At 43.1% G+C, this 24,636-nt stretch overlaps 1 protein-coding gene across 1 annotated transcript in view; it reads right to left on the bottom strand.

The window, feature by feature from the left end:
• The window catches only part of SYNE2 (spectrin repeat containing nuclear envelope protein 2), a 455,935-nt gene that overhangs the window by 311,732 nt on the left and 119,567 nt on the right, over nt 1-24,636 (bottom strand). Inside the window, exons 13-22 of the mRNA XM_088471237.1 lie at nt 23,807-23,919; nt 23,085-23,247; nt 18,666-18,762; nt 15,968-16,158; nt 10,917-11,063; nt 9,449-9,526; nt 7,629-7,802; nt 4,921-5,058; nt 4,319-4,477; nt 19-230 (exon numbers count right to left, since the gene is read on the bottom strand). Of these exons, the coding sequence (XP_088327363.1) occupies nt 19-230; nt 4,319-4,477; nt 4,921-5,058; nt 7,629-7,802; nt 9,449-9,526; nt 10,917-11,063; nt 15,968-16,158; nt 18,666-18,762; nt 23,085-23,247; nt 23,807-23,919 (1,472 nt within the window). The remainder of the gene's footprint in view (nt 1-18; nt 231-4,318; nt 4,478-4,920; nt 5,059-7,628; nt 7,803-9,448; nt 9,527-10,916; nt 11,064-15,967; nt 16,159-18,665; nt 18,763-23,084; nt 23,248-23,806; nt 23,920-24,636) is intronic.

Raw genomic sequence — 24,636 nt, 5'->3', positions numbered from 1 at the left:
ATATAATACTGTACTTACTCATTTGTGTAGACTTTTTCCTTATGAGACAGTAAATTAACATACAGTTCAGCTGCCTGTTTCTCAAGATCTTGCTTCTTTTGTGTACTTTCGGAAATGAATTTGGTTACTGTGGCAGAATCAGCCCTTGTGCTGGGCCTGACGCTCAATGTTTCCATGGCTTGAAGGCACCGACTCAGCTCTCCCTGGCAGCCATTATCAGAGAAGACAATCTGAGGAAGTACAGCACAGAGTAAAGGCCCCCATACATCAGAGATTGATTGTAGCAATCGTGCAATTTGCAATCGATTGTGTATAAAAATCTTTCCATTTCAATCGATTGCAGATTGCAGAATTGCCACAGTCGATTGAAAAAGGGAAAGATTCTTATACACAATCGATTGCAAATTGCACGATTGCTACAATCAATCTCTAATGTATGGGGGCCTTCAAACATCGGCGGGTCACAGGCAACTTTTATTTTAAGTATTCTACACATCACTTGGCTTACCATACATCTGTCATTATAAGGATACAGAGAAACACAACTGGTCTGAAAGGATTATCAAAGTATAATTTATGATTATTGACTTTTAAAGGGTTGCTTATAGAGGACAAAAAGCTCAAATGACTAAGCAGTAATATGACATTAATGGTAATGTGTTTGTGTGTAAATTCAAATATGCAGTCTACGCAGAGTTATGGCGTCAGAGTGATACAAATGTATATTCCATAAATTGGCAACTGGGTTGCAGAATGATTACCAATGACAGCTCACAGCATTTGGGTTTTCGGTTCAAAATTCTAACCGGAGTATGGAGGCTCTGCGGGTGATTCTGAATTGGACGCAGGTAAAACATAGGGAGCAAGTGTCTGATGTTTTACCTCTGTGCATGCGTCCTGATGTTTACCACCGGGAAGACGCAGAAAGAAATTGCATGGAGAACCATGCAATTTCGTTAGGGAGGTGGGTACAAGTCGCAGGTGTGTTGATGTCAGCAGCTGTGTCTGAAGACGCAGTTCCACTGACCCTGGCGGCCATGGTGAAACGGTATTGTCCAAAAGTCAGGCTGATGGTCCACCTACAGTGCATCTTTATGCGCACATCAGCGGAATCGCGCCATAGACAGTTTATTCCAACAGGTCATGTTTTGAGGATTTCAGTCTGGGGAAGCAGGTGGGATAATTACTTCCCCAGCAAAACAGAATAACTCACATGTTCTTGATTACAGACCTCCACAAAACATGACCTGTTGGAGGTCCTTAAGGGCTGGAGTTGAGAACCCTGCATTATACACTTTGTGTCCTCCATCATCTCACATACATACAGTGTGCTTAAGATGTGGCAATTTGCATTAGCTGACTGTAATGGGAGGAGAGGGGGAAACTATTTACACTTCACTCATTATCACAGCTGCAGGACAGACGTCATGGTTCATATAGCAAAACTATAGAATGCTGTAACTTAGTTGTTCCTTTTAAGATGGATGAGCAACTCGGCTATTGAATGTCTTTATTTGGAAATCACACAAATTCCTTCAACGTGCACAATTTCCATGTATTCTCCCAGAAACTAACATTCTACTCACACATTTGTTTTAACTGAAATTTTGAACTACATTGTAAAGGTCAAAGCCCGTCATGACAGTCTCCTCCTTGTAAAGCAAACAGCGCTCGATATTTTAGATAGGTCGACTGCGTGTTTATTTTAAAGAGAGTCCAAAGGTCGCAAACTAACCCACAAGTGTAATCTGCCGATATTCTTATGTCATACTGATTATTAATGACAGTGGTAACATCTTCCTAACAAAATATCTTAGATTATATATACATATATATATATATATATATATAAAAACAGAGCTGACTTTGGCCATTGCTTCTGAGCTGACACCAATGTCACCTTACAACCACCCTCCTAATACCCCTTTTCCACCTAAATTCCGGGTCTGACCCGGAGTTGGAACAAGGGGCCTGATTCAGAGCCGCTCGTAAGCGGCCGCTCGTTCGTTCCGAGCGATGTTAGCCCAACTGCGCATGCGTACGGATCGTTATACGCATGCGCTAACCAGTCAGTGCGGCCGAAATTCATGTGCTCGCAAAATAGCGAATGCCTGCTATTTTGAGTGACAGAAAGAGGCGTATGTGGGTGGTAACAGGGGAAGGTGCTTGAAAATGGGGAGTGGAAATCAGAACGCAGGCGTGCTTAAAGGTCAAAACGGGCGTTTTATGGGTGTGCATATTTAAAACAGCAGCGTCATTGACCACGTCACTGGGTTATTTTATAGTCAGAACTGCTCGCAAAATTGTGGTAGCAAACACCAACCACAAGAATAGCGAGCAGTTCATACCCTTGTCGATGTACTCGATTAATCTAATAAATAGCGGACATGACGTAGGATGCGAGCGGCCAGGGGGCGTATTTTTCCAAAAAACGAACGCAAGTTTTGTTCGCTCGTTCAGACATAGAGGCGTGAACAGACCGCAAACAGCGAACGGTTCATTTGAATAGCCACCCCTTGTTTTAGAACGAACGACCGCAAATAGCGAGTGGCTCTGAATGAGGGCCAAAGTTCCTATCCGAATCAGACATGGAATTTTGCCGGCGCCGACACGGGATATTCCCGAGTCGGCGCCGCTCGCACCGCAGTCGGGTCTGCATAGACCCGGCTCTTGCGGAGTGAAAGTGGTCGCTTGGAGATGACGTCATCTCCAAGCGCCACTGAAGCCGGACCAATCGGCCGGCTAGCAGCGCACTCCAGGTCATCGTGACCCGGAGTGCGCTGTTCTCACAGCAGGGTTTCACGGGCTACGCCCGTGTTAAACCCTGCTAGTTACCTGGGTTGGATTGCCGGGTCACTCGACAGGGCGATCCAACCCTCTCCCCTTTTACACCAGGGAGCTGCCTGGGTTAACCCTGCAATAACCCGGGTTTTAGCTCCGGTGTAAAAGGGGTATTAGTTTAAAAGGTAGGGAAAAGGGATCAGGGAAGAGATTAATGCACAGGATTTGTATAAACAACGTGACAAATTATTAGATGCAGATGAACCAACAATACAAATAAATCACTTGGGTGAACTGCTAATAGAATGTAATTTTGTTGGTGATGCTCCCGGGAATAAATATATTACTAGTACATATACAGTATTGCACAGGCAAAAGAAAAAAGAAAATTCCCTTTTTGGGGCACTCTTTGGAAAGATTCAATGATATGATTATAAGTATATAAAAAATAACTCTGTTTCTTTTTCTATTCATCGTGGCAGCTATAAAAAGGGAGATGTGCAATAACGCTGATTGAGTACCATCGATAAGCTTTATCGGGGATATTTACCTCTTTTGGCTGCTAAATATTAAAGACGTGCAATATTGGTTCTTATTAAGTCCCTTTTACTACCTCATTTAAGGGATATGTGCAGTATCATTTGATGGGTGATGATATTAAAGTGTTGACTTTAAGAGATTGATTCATATACATTGAATATCATCTGATTACCATCCCCAATATTTAATACTATTTTGATATCTCATCCTATTTGCTGCTATCATTAAGTAAACATGCAATTTGGTTATAATTAAGATATCAATTGGTTACTCACCATCTTAATATTTCCTTTGCTGCACTTATCAGCAAATTATATGAGAACTTGTTTATATTTACTTGCACTTTTCTTTTCCCCTTTTTTTGCACATAATTATTAATTTCCTCTAACCTCAATCATTAATGTTTATAGTCCATAATATCATAGAGTCATAATTTGTGACCGGAATTGATAAGAAGTACCGTATTATTTCAAGGTCAATACTTCCTTATTTTATATATTTTCGCCTATTATTTAAATTATTGAAAATTTGCCATCTGGCACCAATCGTGATACACATATATCTTGCACATTACGTAATATTTTTATAGCAGGTATCTAATAAAAGTTATTTTTTATATACTTATAATCATATCATTGAATCTTTACAAAGAGTGCCCCTAAAAGAGAATTTTCTTTTTTCTTTTGCCTGTGCAATATTGTATATTAACCACCCTCGTTACCCAACACCTGCAACTGATTATTTTTCTGCTGTGACGGCTTGGAGAATACGGAATACACCTTGCTGCGTGAGATGGTCACATGTCATCCCATCAACGCCCACCCGACAATCTGATAAGACACTTCCACTACTCAATGCTCTCCAGGGTAAGATGGCGGTAGCAGCATCAATGGCATCTGCTTGCAGGGGGGAGTAATGAGGCCCATATTTCCAGTTTATGCTGATTCAGAGGAAAAATCCACATTTTACTTAACATTCCTCGGCTAAATATAGTTACCTCATGTTCTCTGATTAATTCCTCCAAGTTCACAGCACCGATACTCCTATTCTCCTTCAAAATCTGCTTTTCCAGTTTGCGGGACAGGTCATCAAATTTCTTCTTCTCAATGTGGATTTTTAATTGACAGACGTAAGATTCCAACTCTTCATGCACTAACTGGAGAACATGGAACACAGAACTATTTACAGCACAATATCAGTTGTGGAACTGCGACTTCCACCCAGCATAGAAAAGGAACGACTAGCCCAAAGGTTATATACATTATTACTAACCAACAATACGATACAGTTATCATTCTGAATAGCAGAAAATTATAATTTTTTCTATCATAACTTATGAATTGCGGTACATTTCACAGATGCATAACCCACTTTGCAAGGAGAAAATATAGTCAATGACAGAAAGCTGCACCAAAAGCTTATAAAGCACAAACAAGCTAATCCAGCGTGAACTCTCTCATTTATTGTTTTCATATTGAGGTAATACAGGAGCAAAGTGAAGAACAGGACCATGTGAGAGGCTAACGTGTTGTAGGACCATGTGAGAGGCTAACGTGCTGTAGGACCATGTGAGAGGCTAAAATAAAAAAAATTTCTCACCTTCCACCTAAGTCGAAGATCATTGCTAACATCATCCACATCCAACTTCTCTTCGGCAGATAATGAAATGTTTTTCATTTGATCAGCGGCTTTAAGAAATGTGTCAAGGCTTTGGCCATCAAACTTGCTCAGCGATTTCTAGAAAAGAGAAGTGACGACTGAATAATGCAGTAAGATATCTGGCAGGTTATGGCTCTTGTTTGCAGATGTAGTAACAATGAAATGCCTATTACTGCATGATTGACAGATGTGAACTAAGGACCTGATTCAGACCTGCTCGCTAGCAAGCGATCGCTCGTTGCTGGCGATGTTTGCAAATGTGCGCATGCTTATAGTTCGCAGTGCGCGTGCGCAAACTAGTACGAGCGATCAGGATGCGCTCACTCGCCTTGTAAAGACAGCCGAGAGGAATGAGTGACAGGAGAGTTTATGAGTTTATGCCTTGCCGTGAGAGTGACTGCCTTAACGTCAACTGAATTTCCATACGCTGGGAGCGAGCGACCGTATCTAGCAAGCGGGTCTGAATGAGGCCCTAACTACGCTTAACTAACATTGCCAATCACTGATTTTAGGGCCAGATGTGTCTGGGGCTGGATATATTTAAGGACCAATTACGGAGAAGGGCAGGAGCTGTGACCAGTGATGTGTGGGTGTGGGTGTGGCCAGAGCCACGTGGGTGTGTACAGCACAAGCCTTACACCATAGACCCACTGTCTTCCTAAATACATAAAAAGAAAAATTGCTAAATTTTGTGAGAAAACTAGAAATACAATTTTAATACTTATGGCCGACTGTATGCCAGACTAGCTCTGTAGCGGATGATGCGCTGTAGCTCCTTCTGCCCCATTTTTAATCTGGCTCTGACTGATTTCACAGTAATGGTGCCAGGAAGGAGTCTTCCACGGAATGTGGCTTTGTGAATAGCTCCTATCCAGTGAGCTGAGTTGGAGTAATGGCTTGGCAATGATGAACGGCACTGTTCATCCCACTTTCGGAAACACCTCCTTGTCCAATTACTATGAAAGCAACCATTGTGTGGTTGTGGATTAAAAGATTTACAGTAAATAGACAGACAATAGATGGACACCAAATGGTCGACAGGCAATATGTAGAAAGGGTCAAAAGGTCAATAGGGTCAAACGGTCGACAGTTAAAAGGTCGACATGGGCTAAGGTCAACAGGGTCAAATGGTCGACGTGGCCAATAGACATCAAACAGTAAGAGGGCCCTGCTTGCAAGTGTATAATCTCTAGGAATATAGATGTTATTTACATGGGGGGGCCACTGATTGCATATTGGTCATGCCAGATTGGAATTGGAAAAAGTGCTTAATGTTGTTATACTGTATGATCTAGTTACACAACAATGTTAACTTCAATAGCTTGTTTGAGTATTGGAGGAGAATATAAGGAAGTTTCAAAGGAAATATGTAGGATGGAAGTTTTTGGGTAGAAAAGGAAGTTAAGGTGATTTGGGAATTTGATCAGATTAGGCAAAGGCGTTAGTTTTCAGGGAATGTTTCAAAGCTTGGAGCTTAAAGGAAAGTATTGAATCACGAGGAAGAGATATCCACAGAGTGGGTAATATTCAGCAATACTCTAAACATGTTGATAAACTTATCTGCACATTCCTATCATAAACTCATTTTCCACCTTTGAGGTTCACGCCATTCAAGTTTTTCACCCTTTCCACCACCGTTTAGCAGTCATCTATTGCCCTAATGGGGTGGGGGGAGGGATAGTGTTAGCATGTAGAAACAGAGGGTTATGGTTAGGGGAGAATGGGGGAGGGTAAGTATACTTACCCGATCCTTGTTGGGATCCTGAGCATCGGGATGCCGCAAGCATCCCGACTGCCGGGATTTCATACCCATTCCCTCACTAGCAGGGCCTCCTATACTCTTCCTTTCTGGCAAACGCTATCATCTTGGAATTCCTATCAAAATCACTGGCTCTGCTGTCTCCATCAGCTGCTGTAAAGGTTCAGCCAGTGCTAGTTGCCTAGTTATAGCGATCTTTTACATTGAAATGTAGTTTTGACAACCATGTATATATTGTATTGTCTTATTATGTTTGTACTGTACTCTCTAAGCATTTATGCCTTGCTGTACTTTTGAATGCATTTTATGTCCTGTTATGTACTGTACTTTTTGTATGCGCATTGTATGGTGCCGTGGACCACATGTGGCGCCCTATAAAGAATAAAAATAATAATAATCTTTAATAGAGATAAACTTGCCAAACAAAATCTACAAGCATATGATTTGTACAAGTCAATCAATATCTTCCTATGAAAAATATAATTTTTCAGCCTTGAATAGAACTCAAAAAGAATTATCCCTTATGTTATCGGATTTATGGACTTGTGTTAAAAAAAAAAGTTCTCTTTTAAATTACTCTTAGTGAACATGTAGTGACGTTTCACTTTTCCAATAGAAAGCATCTGAGAATAAAGGCAGCCCAAGTGTTTTATCTTAATTTAAAAGATGAGTTTCCATCGCTCTTACTATTGTTCTTTGATAACTGAGTGCCTTGTCTTTGTGCGGCACGTACACGGATACAAGGCCTAGCATTTTGAATATTCCTACTGCCAGACAGCTAAAATGAGATTAAATCTAATAACATGGTTGCCAGATCCTGTCAAGAATTAACGCTAAGACATAAATTGTATAACAGAAACACATGAATGGCAAAGAATAGAACACAAACCTCATACTGTGAAATGAACTCCTCAGGGGGAAATTTCTGTCCAAGAAGGCTCATGGCTTTCGTTATATATGTTTCTAGGTCACTTTTTGAACTCTCAAAGTTTCGTTTTATGTCTTGTTCTGTCAAATGCTGTTCTGTAGGGCCCTGGTCAAAACCCAATTTGGACGCTTGCTCCTGGAAAAAATGATTATTAATCTGGGGGTCAGTATCTCACTTATAGTGTAAATTCCATGTTATAACCATAGTGCTACTCCTCCAGATAAAATGAAAAAAATTGGCTTAAATAACCAGAGAAGTTATAGGGCTGCAACCTATAGGCACAATGTAAAGATTCTATTTGCAGAAGATAAAAATATAATTATTTAATAAAGAGAGCAGTTATACTATTCTCAGATTTTTAAAATATTTTATTTATAACTGTGCATGGAAATTGTATTATCCTATTTTAATTATAGGGCAGGACCCAAATTTTTGTCAGCTCTGAGCTAAGGCAGAACTCGCTTCTGTCTGAGGCGTGGGAATGACGGAGTATAGCAAAGATGTCTCTGCAAATGCCTCCTCCACATCATTTACATCCCTTTACCTCATTACAATGTTTTCCATCCCATCTGCTGCATGTAATATTCCTCTTTTTTCTGGCAATGTCCTCCCAGTGCCCTTTCTCTCTTTCTGATACCAATTTCATCGTATATGTCACTAATTTACTATACGCTTATCTCCGCCCATCCACATGTCATCAACCACCTTTTCTATTTACATAACTCACCAGAGATTGGGCCAGGCAATGTCACGTAACATTGAGGGAATGTTTAAACATTTAAGGTGCCCATCCACTAGATGATTAAGTTGAACGATTGAGCGATAACGATCATTTGATCGTTCAATCGTTTGCAAAAGTGTCTAAAACAACCAGCGATGCGCATGCCCGCTGGTCCTTTAGACATCTATCATCGTGCAAACATGCTGGTCTACCTGACTATATCGTCAGGTTCAGCATGTTTGCAGATGATTGATGACCCTGCACTGAACGCCTGCTCGTTCAGTGCAGGCTCATCACAGACTGACAAATGACTGAACGATTAAAATGTCGTATTCATGCAGTCGTTTTCAGATCTTGTAGTGGATATCCCCGTTAACATAACTAAATTGAGGAATAGAGTATTGGTATAGTCTGACATGTACAAACCCGTTGAAACATCTGATGGCTTCAGAACAGTGGAGGGACCTTTATGGGACGACTGGATTTTAATCCCCTAGGTCAGGGTAACTGTAAAGGGTTAAAATTTCCTTCATCTGTGGCTAGAAAGTTTTGAGCCTATTAGAGATAAGGGGTGTGCTGTGGGAGTGGTTTTATGAATTTTTGGGGGAGTTTCGCAGTAATCCTGCCTTTCTTCTGGTTTCCTCCCCTTCTTTTTGTGTCTTGTCAGCACAAAAAGAAGTAAGGGGGAACACGCCCCTAAATGCAGCAATTAGGGGCGTGTTCCCCCTTAAAAAGGGTAGGATGATTATACCATACTGGGGTCAGTAGGTTGAACTTGCCTTATCTGTACTGGTACCTCTCACTTCACGTGGTTGGCATCTTGCGTAAAACAAATGGTCATTGAAGACAGTAGCTGCTATTCTTTCTATGGCCACCATACTGTTTTTAATCAATAAAGCTGACCAATTTTAAATGCCACTAATTGTGTTGTGTCTTCATTTATTACTAAATTATATATATATATATATATATATATATATACAGTATATAAGGTTGCTACATAATTTGGGTTATTTATACCGGTACTGATATCTGCAGGTAGGGACATCATAGGACCCACCTTGTTTGTGTCATCACACACATCTTGATGAGTTTTGCTGCCACTTCCGTCCTCCTTCAGTTCCTCATACTGCTTCATCTGAAGTGGATATATTATTATATAGGTGCATAAGTCACAGACAATACTTTGCCAGCACAAAAAAAACAAACAACTAAGTGAATTAGAAAATCACAAATATATTAATGGTTTTTAATGATTGAGTTGCAGGGAGGCCGCACCCCCTTACTCCCTCACAGCTCTCACTGGCTGCCAGCTAGACACATCCACAGCCTCACCTGTACCAGCCAGTACTAGAAGCGCTTGGAGCCAGCACCACCCCCCTCACCCTGCGCAACCTTACCTCCCTCCTTACCTGGGGGAAAGGACAGAGATGAGAGAGAGATTGTAAAGGGGGGCACAGGTGAAAGAGCGGGAGTAGGGAGAGGAGAGGGACACAGAATAAAGAGATTGGGAGAAAGGGACAGAGGCAAAAGAGAGAGGGGGCAGGATGACAGATGTGAAAGAGAGATGGGAGGACGACAGAAATGAAAGAGAGACGATGGGTGGGGGGAGATGAGGTGGGGTCACACCTGTCAGCAACCACATGCTATCCTCCCAACTGCAACAATCCAATGTTTTCCTATGCTGTGCTATGAAACTATATGTCTGAATTATTTTCTAACTAATGTGGCCCATACACTGTGCAATTTTTTTGCATGACATGGCCGATTTAGATCAATCGTATCGACCAATCGTGTCCATCGTGTGCAGCATTTGTATGATTACGATGACGATGCGTGTCCCCACCATCGTAATTCTGCATCATAGATCTTATGGTAAAGCGGCAAGATTTCGACCTATCGTGTACGATGTGATACACATGACGCATCGGTATCGTATGCTCGTATGTACAATCGTATACACCATTTGACAAATCGTATAGAGAATTTCAAGGGAGGGATCCCAAGGGAAATCGTAGAAGACATCTGAATGTTACGAAATCGCACAGTGTATAGCCGGCTTTAGAGGATAGGACAAGGACATTGTCAGGGATGTTGCTGAAAACTAACTGACATACTATGATTTATCATTTGAGATTGTTGTCCTGTATCAGATCTACTTTGTACAGTGTCTAAGGAATGATCTTCTGTTTGTCATGAAAAGGGGAATGCATAAACAATTAAGCACTACCTTCTAGCAAAGTCATATTTTTTTATTTCTTCATACCATGCTTTATGAAATTTTTAATTCATGAAAATATTTGAAAATAACAAATGCCTTCAATGTGAAACTAAACCCCCCTTGTCCTATTATAAAGCTGATCACTTTAAAAACACTTTCCTCTAAATATTTAGTTCACAGTAACTTTATTGTACCAGCTAAAGCTGAGGAGTTTGATAAAGTCGTGTAGACAAAATTTACATCAGATGCCCGGTGTATGCATATCTCCCACCCATCACTGTCAGCCATACAGCCCCAAGAAACATACATATTTGGTCCATCGTTTGTTGAAGGCTTTCAGTCTGTGAGATAACTTGGAAGCCATCTTTTGTTCGGTCCTCTCAATCAGGAAATTGCCGTCTCTGTTTAAAGACGTATAAACCGATCTCCATTTGGACAGAATCTCCATGGGAACCTGAATTTGTATACCAAAATATTACTCACTTCTGCACAGACAAAATAGCCAGGATGTAGTATTGTTTATATAGCAGATAACAGCCATTGTATGGATTATCTGTTTCGTATCTGTCATCGTAATATGAAACTAATTTGGTGAGAAAATTCTTTAGCCATTATTCTTATGACCTTTTCCTCAGTTTCATTTCCAAATATACAATCAGTGTACAGAGACTGAGAGGTCACTGTGTGCATAGTGTAAGTCTGTAATGCAATACAAAAGAAAATGCTCTATTCTGCTCTCAATAAATTATCTTATATCATTTTCCTGCCTGTGACTATGGGCGTATTTGTAAAATTAAAGCATACTGGACATGCTGTCATAAACCTGATCTGATCAGAGGAATCTAGTTTCCAAAGAGAGTGGTTTATTTTTGCTGCCCTTGGAAACACATAAGGTCATATCTGATCGTATCTAAAGTCACTGAAAACTAACAAATCTGACAGACAAATAGAATTTTCTGAAGGGGCACTTGACCTGTAAAAAGTGACGGACTTTCAAATCCTCTGTGGCCCCTGTCAAAATCACCAAACTACATAAAGCAAATATGTTATCTACAAGCAATGGAGGCAGCCATGTTGAAGGCGGAGTCAATATTAATGACTATGCAGCCAATGGAATCAATAGAAAACAGAACCCCAAACAATGATCATGTGTTTCCTCACCGATTTTCATGGTTTTATAGGAATAGGTAGGTTACATGTTAAAAATTAAGCACAAAAAGTCTTCAAATTGTGTAGGCAACTGGTGCACATTTTGCACCTAAGTCAGAGGTATCCAAAATGCGGTCCGAAATGCACCACAACAGTTCAGGTTTTAGAGATATCCATGGTTGAGCACAGGAGGTTAAATCATATTGACTGAGGTACTAATTAAGTCACCTGTGGTCAAGCATGGATATCCTCAAAACCTGGACTGTTAGGGTGCCTTGAGGACAGAGGCCCTGATTCAGAGCCGGACGCTCTGACAGAGCGCTCGCTCTGAATCAGGGGCGTCCCTGCTCCTTTTTGGAGCGGCCTCCTGGCGGCTCGCATAGCTGTGGTTGACCACCCACAGACAGGGGCGTAGAGAGCCACGCGGGGCCTCGGTAAAGAGGGAGGGGTGTCCTAATTTCAGAAGGCGTGGCCACGCCCCCTTGAAAAAAAAAAAGTGTTTTGCAGTGCCGCGAAGCGGCGCTGCGCGCCGGGGAGGGGGCGCTGTGAGCCCCTCAGCCCGGCGCAAAGCCAGTGGGGGGTGCGATCAGTGTGATCGCTCCCCCCCTTCAGGCATAGGAGATTGCTGTGGCTGCTACTTAGCAGCTGCAAGCAATCTCCTGTTGCAGCCCAGCACACAGCTGCTGCAGAGGGAGGGAGGAAGTGAGGGGGGGGGCGGCGCCCGGGTAAACTGTACCCGCTCCCCCCCCTCTCGGCGCCCCTGCCCACAGCTATAGTGAGCGGCCAAAATGATGGTCGCGATGGTCAAGACCATCGCGACCATCGGGCCTGCGACGAGACCCTTGCGGTAGGGTCTCACTGCCGCAAGCCCTGGAGTGCTTTTGGCTCTATCAGAGCCAAAAGCACTCCCACTGACATCACTAGTGATGTCAGTGGGGCCGGCCCCAGACGGTAGGCGTTCCCATGGGAATGCCTCCGTCTGGGCAGCCACGCCCCCGGCACGCCCACCAAAGGGGGCGTGCTGTCAATCAACATCGACAGCACGCCCCCTTTGGTGCGAGACCCATAACAACGGCTTGGCCGTCGTTATTCGTTATTCGTCGTGCGCATGCGCACTTGGGCACCATCAACCCGCTTGCGAGCGCTCAGCGCTCGAATCTTTGTTTCAGACTCATCTACAGTATATGCTAGACTTAAGGTTGCATGTATCTTAAAATGTGCTACTGAAAATACATAAGTGTTTTCTCGTAGGCAGACGGGGGATGTTTGCATTTAATTCTCATGCAAGCCCTACACATAACAGTTGGTAAAAGTACTATTAATTTGCACTTCATATAATCAATTCCAATAGTAATCAATATACAAATATGTGTTAATAATTTGATATGTTGTGCTGTATCGTATCCAGTGCTGGACCAGCAAATTCCCTCATGGTCAGTAACTTATTGTAGAAGTATAATAAATAATGTGTCCAATTTATAGCCATAATTTATTTTTCTTAAAATGGAGGAACATGAAGCATATTCATGTCTCCCAGGCCAAAGATCCACCGGGGCCGAAAACAGAACACAAATGCGTATCAACAAAAAACAGACTGCTACCATAAGACTTGTAAGACAGGAAAGAAGAAAGAATTCAGTTTATATGCATACCGGAATTTAAACCACTAGTTTATCATTTAAAGTGCGTCTTATTATCTCAAGTTATTCATTTATCAGGTTCTGGGCTATGGGCTAATGCACACATGAGATGATATATCGGACGATTTGTCGTTGAGGCAAATCGTAACATCATATCGTCCACTGTGTACGCACTATTGCTTGCTCCCGTGCGTCGTTCCTTACATCTTCAGAACTGCCTACAGTACAGGCAGACCTCAATATCAGGTGGCCAACACCATGCTCTGGATCCAGCAGGGGAACGACATATCGTGCAGGTGTACACCAGATTGTGCAGTGTGTACGGACCACCCAATATACTGTGCCATCGCTGGGTACACACATCGTCTACCTGGCTTTAGGATGCTGGATGGAAGATTATATTATCAGTTTATGCGTGAAAAGGTCTTTTCTTTTGGATTTTCCCACCCTCCATATTTTGTATGGATTTGGTATCCTCCTATTCAAATAAACAAATCTGAAATAAAACAAAGGCCCTCATTCAGAGCCGTACGCTCTGAGCAGAGCGCACGCTCTGCATGAGGGCCGGGCTCCTTTTTCATGGAGCGTCCTCCTGGACGCTCGTATAGCTGTGGGTCACCACCCACAGGCTATACGAGCGTGCATTTTGATGGCCGCGATGGTCGTGACCATCGCGACCATCGAAATTGCGAGCCGGAGCCTGCGGTTGAGGTTTTCAACCGCAAACTCCGGAGTGATTTTGGCTCTATCAGAGCCAAAATCACTCCCACTGACATCACTAGTGATGTCAGTGGGCCGGCTTCTGACGGGAGGCGTTGCCGTGGGAACGCCCCCGTCAGGGAGGCACGCCCCCGGCACGCCCACCAAAGGGGGCGTGCTGTCAATCAACATTGACAGCACGCCCCCTTTGATCGGACACAACGAGCGAAGGAAAGTCCTTCGCTCGTCGTGTCTGGCGCATGCGCACGACGGAGCTCCCTCCGTCGTGCGCATGCTCAGTGCAGACCATCGACCCACTTGCGAGCGTACAGCCGCTCGCGAGTGGGTCTGAATCAGGCCCAAAGCCGTTTCCCCATCATATATGCTTCTCGGGGAGATGTATCAAGTCTTGTAGAGAGATAAACAGAAGCTGATTGGCTGCTTTGGGCAACTTCTTCAAACTGTCATTTATCTAGAACAGTTTATGAAATGTCAGTTAGAAGCTGATTGGCTGCTTTGGGCAACTTCTCGACTTTATCTCTCTCCAAGGCTTGATACATCTCCCCCTCAAAGATTTGATACATCTCACTCGGTGTATCTTAATTTTAGAGATACGTTTATGAATATATGATTAGGCTGACATCTGATGATAGAGAGTTTAAAAGCTAAGGAATAATGGTCTGTAGTGATCCTCATCAATGCATTATAATAGCAATAACATTTCTAATAAAACCCATGTAAAAGACACCAGTGAGTAGGAACAGTAAATCGCAATATAATGGTTTGCCAGATTGAATGTACATTAAAAGTAACTAATGTAATTACCATTTACGTTCTCTAAAGGTGCCTATCCAATAGGCGACCTGAAAGACTGAACGTCTAGCGTTCAGACCATCAGGTTGCCGAGGTGCGGTGCCCGCGCTGAACGGCGTTTACTGATCATCATTCAGTGCAGGAGTCCGACCTCCTATCTCTGAACATGCCGAACCTGACGAGCGTTGTCAGGTTGACGGGCATGTTCAGTAGATAGTCGGGGTCGGCAAGGACCCAGCGTGCACGCGCATCACTGGTCCTTACCGGTTATCCATTAGCAGACTTTGTGAACAATGTGACCAAACCCTCCTGGTTTTGGTCGGATTGATCGCAAAGTCGGGTAATGGATAGGCCACTTTACTAAAGGTACAGTGGTGCGAGTCATCGTTCTTTTAACCCTACTAGAGGCCACAAAAAAGTTATATTGTACAAAGACTTGGAACAGATAATAGAATTATTACATAGGTGGTTTTCAATGCATCACAAAATAAATGGTTATAGATGCATTTAATATTTTAGGAACATCTATAGTATTTTAATGTGTGCTGATAATGTCTATTCTCTATGCATATGGACAAGTTGGGAGCTGTCATGTTAGACAGGGTGACATGAGGCAACCAGGGAAGCCTTCCAACTATAATTACAGCAATGTGCAGATGCATCTCTAAGCTCATCCCTCCGGCTGCATTCTAAGAAAACCACCATTACATGTTTACTGAATATAATTAATTAGAAATGTCATTTATCTGCTCTAAATACACAACCCCAATAATTATTAAGTTATCAATATTATTTAAAAAATGTAGTGAAAATTGTTTTCACTAAATAGAAAAAAAAGAAAAATTGGACTGTACGTGTTATTTAGTATAAAAAAAGGGACAAGTCACTAAAACAATAAAAACTGGGACTATACTAAGTAATAAAGGAAAATCGGGATATATTTTAATAATTGTCTTGTATTTATTTATTTTAAACTATTCCAAACTTTCCACTAGGCAGCCCTATAAAAATATACAAAACAACGCGGAGTCTTCATACAACAGTAGAAAGCACTTACAGTAACAGGAGGGATCCTCTGTTGTTCATCCAACCAAGCGGTTATGAGTTTTATATTGTTCTCAAACTGAGTCCAGCAGGTTAAAACTTTTTCCAAAGTAGATCTTGTGTCAAGGACCAATGACAGAAACGTTTTATACTTCAATTCTATCTCTTCGTACTGTTCTGATTGATTGATTTCAGGGTCATCCACTGAATAATAAAAACATAAACACATTAAAAAAAACAACTAACGGACTGCAAGCTGGTGATGTGATCTAATACTTCCAATCTGTCATTGTGTGCCGCTGTGCATACCATCCAAGCATATGGTCCCTACAATACCATACCCCTCTCGCTCTCCCCCCCTCACCCACTGAGACTCCCAAGACTGTCGACCATAGTGTCCAGCAGGGGTAATGTGCCGGACTATTGAACCGCACGGAAAGGAGCCCCCTGAAAGGGTCGACCCACCTCCCCAGTCTCTCCCCCCCCACCTCTCTCACCCACCACCACACCCACCTCGTTGCCCGGGACTATATAGGAGAAGCACTGTGACTACTCCAATAAAACCATTTACTCCCACCTTGTGTCCGCCTCTGTCATTCCATTGGTCCACCCCTCCCCACTCATTCACACCACAAACACTAGCAACCACATACACAGTCCAACACTCCCCCATCATCATTGCACCCACAGAGTGAGCGCACCTTCCGTACCTCACCGTCTCTATCCAATTTTTCGCAGGACCCGGTATGCCTGTGATCAGGGAGTGCAGCACCCGACTCACTCATATAGCACACCTTTCAGCCCACTAACATATCACATCTGCCCACACAGCAGAGCGCAGTCCTACTCAACCATCACCATCCCTACAATACTTGCCTAATGCTGGGTACACACTGGCCAACATATTGGCCGTTCAATTGAACAACCAATATATCGTGTGGGCGACGGCCACAGACATATTGCGTTGGCTGTGCAACACAGCCAATGCCAGGATGTGGCGTCAGGCACGACACATCGGCCCGACGATTGGTAAATGTGTATGCACTTACCAATCGTCAGATAGGACAGCGGATTGACCGGACAGCCCATCCGTCGTCCTAGTTGTACCCACCTTTAGACTTTCCATAAGAACTATGGGTGTGGATCATTAGGTCTACAGTAAAAAGGTAGACAATGTTTGGGTAGACAATGGAAGTTAGACAGGCAATAGGTCGACAGGGTCTGAAGGTCAACACACTAAAGGTTGACTAGTAAGAAGGTCGACAGGTACAAAAGGTCGACAGGGTCATTAGGTGAACAAATAAATGGTTGACACATTTTTTTATCTAGCCCTAATCTTCACACTAACTCTAACTCTAACCCTCCCCTTGGTGCCTAACCCTAACCGTCCCTCCTGGTGCCTAACCCTAACCGTCGGAGTAGGTGCCTGACCCTAACCATCCCTTCTAGTCCATAACCCTATCCCTCCAGTAAGTGCCTAATCCAAACTCTCCCTCCTGGTGACTATCCCTAACCGTCGGGGTAAGTGCCTAACCCTATCCGTCGGAGTAAGTGCCTAACCCTAAACCTTCAATAAGTGCTTAGCGCTAACAATAATAAAAAACAAAATCATGTGTCAACCATTTGTGTGTCGACCTAATGATCCTGTCGAATTTCTGTACCTGTCGACCATCTTACTAGTCGACCTTTAGTGTGTTGGCCTTCAGACCCTATCGACCTTCAGACCCTATCGACCTATTGCTTGTCTAACTTCCAGTGTCTACCCAAACATTGTCTACTTTTGGGTGTAGTAGGTATTACCGCTGGCCACATGGTTCAAATCCCGACAGTGGCAGCCCGGCAAGGGTGAAAATCCCAATCATCAAAAGGTAAGGCTGTCCGCGCCCGGCTTACCTTCGTTCAGTATGCCAGGCGTCGGTCTTCCAGCGTATGGAAAATGACATGTCATTAGTACCAAGCCGGGATTAGAGAGTCGGGAAGCCGGCGGTCGGTATTTAGATCGTTGGCTTGCTGACTACATCCCCTACCTTTTTACTGTAGAACTAATGACCGGATACAAAGAACTACACCTTATACCAAATATCCTGAGCAGACGATGACAGATCTAGTTATCACCAACTCTCCTAAGTCCTCAATTATTAATTTTTGCTCTTTAAAGTTCCATGTCTGTGTGTGTTTGGTAGAATATATTAAATAAAAAATGAAAGGCCTGATGACTCTGGACCCCCCATGAGTATATACAGATGTATACACATACATCTAGCCTCCCAGCCCTTTTAGTAGCACCGAGCATCTTTTCATGCAACTTTTCCCCTTAAAATGCGAACAGGACGCACAAGCAGCTCCTGCTGATTACAATGATATGCGGCATGCCTATGTTCTGTGTGCCACTGCGGGTGTATCTGCATGAGAAACGCCAGGTAACAGTGTCACAGCCGCTGGCACTGTAACGTAGCATTTCGCATGCAGCTATATTGTCTGAAGCATAAGAAAAAAAACAATTAGTTGACTTTCTATGTAAATTTAAATTTATATTTGCTTTACGATCATGTAAAAGTTATTTCAACAGTGTAGACACATTCTTGTTAACGCTTCTATATTAGTAACATAATGCTAAATATTGTATAGATTGTTTTTTATTTATCAAACAACAACAAAAATTCGAATCAAAAGGCAAATAATTGCTGAACCTGAACTTCGCATTTACTTACAATACCCTTCTGTTGTCAGCAGCTGGTTATACAGTTCTTTGAATTTTTGGAAAGCAGTTTCCAGGTGACCCATGAACTGTTTTTCTTCAACAAATTCCTAGAGACATGAAATAAGATTAAGAGACAAACTAATATTGACCTTACAGGGGCAGCCAGCCACGGGAGAGCACTGAGCCCATACCATACCCATACTCTAATAGGGCATATAATAACCTGCACCAGGACAAGCTTACACTATTCCACTCCCAGCCTGCACCACCCAGTAACATCGCCAACACTATCGCTATTCTAATTAGGTAGAATCCAAATACCATATATTATACACATGTGACCTGAATGGTGACACAAAGACCCTACTTGCTCCTTATGCAGAATGAACTCACCGCCCACTCATATAAAACCCTATTCCTGCTATCACCCCCTGACCTGTGGGTGTCATTGGCATATAGACAAACTGTACATAACCTTCCGGGGCTCATTCAATGTATTACTCACAATAAAAAGAAACTTAAAATATATGGGGGGGTTATGTAATAGGTTTGGAGATAGTACTATGGGCCTGATTGTGAGCTGGATGCAGCAGCGATGTCAGAAGCAGAGGAGAGATTTGTTCCCTCCTGCACATGCCTCTAAGCTGCACTGTGTATGTGCACAGAGGGGGAGATGCGACTGATTAGCACAGAAGTGGCGCGGTCTCTGAAATGTTATCAAAATGTAGTGGGCGTTCCTGTGCGGTGACAGGGAGGCGGCTTAGCGCACACACAGAGGTGATCCGTCTTATGGGCGTGTTACTGGAGTGCTGCGGGAATGTCGCTGAAAACATTTGCGTACAGAGATGCCCAGCCACTCACATTGCAGGCCATACTCATACAGAGGAACTGCACCTGCCAAGTGGTATTTGGGCGTCTATGGAGGCTGACAGTGAGTGGCTCAGCCATTGCACATTCAGACGCACGGCAGGGAAGGGCTTTATAGAAGCATTAGCAAAAATTATCAGACGTGCAACCTGCAAAGGACACAGACATGGAAACGGTTGTCTCCGATTTATGGCCGTATTCAATTGCCAGCGAAAAGTGTGAATCCACGAAAAAGTATCACGGATGACGTCATTTCGCCAGGCGGAAACTTTAAGCCATATTCAATTGCAAACATTTTTCACGTACGCGAAAAGTCAATGCAACGTAATCTGCGGAAAAGTTTTGACTATGAATAGCAGACGGAAAAAAATGTAGAATTGCGGCTTTGGGGTGAAAACTTCGGAAAACCCCCCAGCACCCATTGAAATGCTGTGTCAAAAAATGTAAAAAAGAAAAAAAAAAAAAAACTTTAGAACACCCCAAAAATCTACTTTCATTTTGGGGTAAAAAAGTGCAGAGTGGGGGACAAATTTCTGGGGGTACCCCAAGTATGGGGCAGGTGTTGTTTTGATTGCAGGTGCTTGCAGCAGGTGGATGTTTTTACGTCTTTTAAAACTTCACTTTAGCAACTTTCAAATATGCTAGCACCCATTTTCATGTACCCCAAATTTGCTGGAAGTACTTATTTTCACAAATAAATACTGCAAAATGCTATTCTTCACCACTTGTGCTAATGTGCTAATTGCCACCAATTCACACAATTTAAGTACCCCAGCTACCTTCATTAGGGCTAATTGGGGGCATCTATAGTGATCCCCAATGTTAGTACATCTTTTGGGGGGGGTGGGATCAGACTGATTTCCCCATTTTTTACAGTACTTTTCACCTGCTTAAGTTTCGCCGGGTGCCGTTTTTGCGTCCTTTGGAACTGAATAGGGCGAAAAACGGGGCGCGCACGAAAAGTGAATTCATCAAAAACACGCGATGTAGGCGAAAAGTAAATTTCACCGACAGCGGCAAAATTCTCGCGGCTAATTGAATACGGGCCTTAGGCTGGGTACACATTACAATGTATACCCAGCCCAGCATCTGCAGCGACGGGACCCGGCGGGGGAGCCAGCAGCAGGGGCCATGCTACATTCGGCAGCATGGCCTTTGCCAACAACATTGCACGTCTGCCCTGCATGTAGGACGGACAGAGACTATCGCTGACAACCCGCGAGAGCACGCATCGTCAGCGACATAGCGGGTACACACTAGACGATGTGCCTGATATGTCGCTCCGATCCGCCGGATCGGACAAAATATTGTCTAGTGTGTGCCCTGCATTAGAATCAGCCCCTATGAGTTTTATTGTAGTGTCTTATTATTGTAACACATTATTATTACGGATAGATGCATGCAGTACAGTGACTCTGGGCCTGATTCAGAGTTGGGAATAGAGAGATCGCTCTCTCAACTGATCATCTTGGTGACACCATGCTGCACTGCAGGTGGGGCAGATTTAAAATGTGCAGAGAGATTTAGATTTGGGAGGGAGGCGTCCAAACTGACATCTAAATTGTATAGTAATAATAAAGGTGTGCAGTATTTGTGGGCTACATGTAAAAACAGCCAGTATTTACCACACATGCAAAAAAAAATTATGTATTTACACCCCTTGCATTGCAACATGGTTTGTCCAGGTACACAGTTAAGTGCTATCTCTCTCTCTATTCCCAACTCTGAATCAGGCCCTCTATGTACACCAAGTATTGCATCTACTGAACTTTTGTGCTTCACATTTTAGAGTCATTATGTTCTTATGCAGATAATCTGTAGGTGCGGACTACTGATAAATTCTCTAGTGTCAATATTTAATGCTTGCTTCCGGTACTAGAAAGTGTACAAATAATGGGGCACCTCTAAACCAGCCACAATGATCTCATATTCTGGCCAAATAATTAACCTAAAGTAAATTTATTTTCATTTTTAAAAGTCGGTGTACAGTGACAGTTGTTTGTTACAGCACTTACAAGCTGTTAAACCAAACACATGTAAATGAGACATATAATTCAAATTATTTGCACATGGAAAAAGTAAATTTGAACAAAAATGTCACTTGTCACTTTATCTGGCAATGCAGGATACACATACGGCAGTTATCTTGCCCTGCAAATCCCTGTGAGAGTTATATGGTGCTCATAGAGGTAGGAGGTGCGGGGGCGAGGTTATTGGCGGCACTTTGCACCGACTCGGGGAGGCATGACCATGATTATGTGATTTGCCGCATATCGTGTCATCTGCCCCTGTCACGCTGGTCTACTCTCCCAGGGGTGCAGGAGGACTCCACAGATTTGGGGCGTCTCCCAGAAACTCGGAGACGATATGTCAGTAAGTTTCAGAGGTACAAATCTATAGGATTACTCTAGCTGCCAATAGTAAAGTTACTTTCATTGTCTAACTTGCACGACACAGACAAAAGGTCATTGCTGATTAGTTCCTACACTTTTAGTGCAGATTTGAACCTTCTAGCGGTGTTAGTACCCCAGCAGCTCAGGAGACACTTTCCTCATGTCTTGGCAACAAAGTTCTGAATTGTTGGGAACATCAAATCTATAATATGTTACTATAGAGATTAACAGAGCTTCCATAAGAGTACAATTCTTGAATTCTATTGTGTAATCAATTACACTATGGGCCGAATTCAATTAGAAGCGAAAAGTCCGTTTCTGCGATACTTTTTCGCCGATGACGTCATTTTCGCCGGTTTCAACTTATCCCATAATTCAATTATTCTGACTTTTCGCCGATGCGAAAAGTTTGCGCGCGGAAAAGTTTTGCCTATGAATACCCGGCGGAACAAAGTGCAGAATTGGGGTTTTGGGGTGCAAACTTGCGGCACCCACTCTAAACCCTTTGAACACCCCTCTTGACACTAACTGCGTAAAAAAAAACGAAGAAAAAAAACCCACAAAAGACACCCCAAAAAAGAACTTTGAAAAAATAGGCGAAAAAAATCAAAGTGGGGGTACAAAATAAAAAACTAGCGAAATAGCCTTTGGGGGGGCCTGGAAGTATGGGGGAGGAGTATTTTTTATTGCAGGTGCTTGCTGAAGGTGCGCTTTTGGCGCTTTGTAATGCTTGACTTTAGCAACTTTAAAATTTGCTTGCACCCATTGTCATGTACCCCAAATTTGATGGAACTACTTATTTTGCCAAAAAAGTGTCTAAATGCTATTCTTCATCACTGTCCCAAAGACGCTAAATAGCGCCTATTGAAACCATTCAAAGACCCCAAATACCTTCAGCAGGGCTAATCGGGGGTACCCATAGTGAACCCCCATGTCAGAGCATCTGTTTGGGGGTGTCAGGCTGATTTCCCCAAAAATGACAGCACTTTTCGCCTGTTTGCCTTTCGCAGGGTCCTGTTTTCGCCGATTTGGAATTGAATACGGATATACGCGGGGACGCGCACGATACTTTTTCGCACCTGAAACCAGCGATGGCGGCGAAAGGTCCGGCAACTGACTTTCCACTTCTAATTGAATACGGGCCTAGATCTGAGTTTCTCACTACTCACCTTGTAATCGGTAAGAATGGCCTCCACAGCCTCCTGTGATTTATATTTTACTCTCCATGATTTTATCTTGGGTTGACCTTCCTCCAGGAGAGCGAGCACATAATGTCCGGAGCACTGGTAATCCACAAGAACACCGAAGCTTGCAGCCAATATCTTTTCCATCCTTGAATATAAAAACTTTACAGTCAGTGTTTTCAGCAAATATCTCCACATGTATTAAACAGATCAACAACAGTGTGGTCATCTATCCAGAACACCGTTATGCAATTGCAATGTAGATGGGGACCGGGAGAAGAAGGACTCAGAGTCACTGTCTTACCCCCACCTCTGTCTCACCAGCACTTCCAGCTTCCTGTCTTTATAATAGGTGGTTGGGAATAAATGTTCATCCAGGCTTCACAGCTGTTTGATGCAATGCCCATATGTTACCCAATCGTGTGCTGCTAATACATAGGTGCTGGGTCAAATGCAGTATACTGTAGCATATAGATAAATGGGGAAGCAAGTGTATGGCAAGAGCAAGGCTCTATAAGATTTCCCCTTAGATTAATAGCGAAAATGTATTCTTTCCTTTGATAAATATGTTTCTACCCTGCTTCCCATTCAGCTCAGCAACACTGCAATTATAATAGACATTAAAAACCACTTACCGTATAACGTAGTACGCCAACTAAGCACCGTACAGAGAAGTGTTAATTAAAAAGGTGAAAGGTTAGTCATACCTTGCTTTCATCTCCACTGTCTTATCAGCTGGCACAAGAAGTAAACCTTTATCAGATACATTCTTGAATGACCTGAGACTCTCCAAATGAGTAGCAGCATCAGCCACTAAAGCCTGGAGGAAATAGGGTTTATGTTAGGGAAGACTGCATCTGTGCCATTATATACACTATAATGAAGAACTGTCCATTGTACATGGAGTACACAAAATGTTAGTATTACAGTTTAGTGGTCTTACATCATTTTGTAGACACTGGGCCTGATTCAGAGATCCAAGCCACCCAGAAGTCAGCCGGATGTCCACTCCCAGCTAAATGGGTGAGACTGGTTGGCAACAGGGAGCTTGCATTTAGCAAAAGCTTAAAGCGGGTGTGTTGTGATCTGTATACAGAACTGCAGGCTATTCAGGGATGTGCGTATGCAAAGATCCGGCCATTTCAGACATATCTCTTGCACCCACGATAGAGCTGGTGCACATCTATACTGATAGTCAGGACGGTTGCTCTTACACGCGGATGTATAGGGCCCACGATAGGGCTGGTGCACATCTATGCTGATAGTCAGGACGGCTGCTCTCACACACGGATGTATAGGGCCCACGATAGGGCTGGTGCACATCTATACTGATAGTCAGGACGGTTGCTCTCACACGCGGATATAAAGGGCCCACGATAGAGCTGGTGCACATCTATACTGATAGTCAGGACGGCTGCTCTTACACGCGGCCACGATAGGGCTGGTGCACATCTATATTGATAGTCAGAACGGCTGTTCTCACACGCGAATGTATAGGGCCCACGATAGGGCTGGTGCACATCTATATTGATAGTCG

Source organism: Taudactylus pleione, unplaced genomic scaffold (genome assembly GCF_031769625.1).
Source record: "Taudactylus pleione unplaced genomic scaffold, aTauple2 ptg000113l, whole genome shotgun sequence".
Lineage (NCBI taxonomy): Eukaryota > Metazoa > Chordata > Amphibia > Anura > Myobatrachidae > Taudactylus > Taudactylus pleione.
The sequence above is the reverse complement of the archived record's forward strand: the minus strand, read 5'-3'. Positions and strand labels throughout refer to the sequence as shown.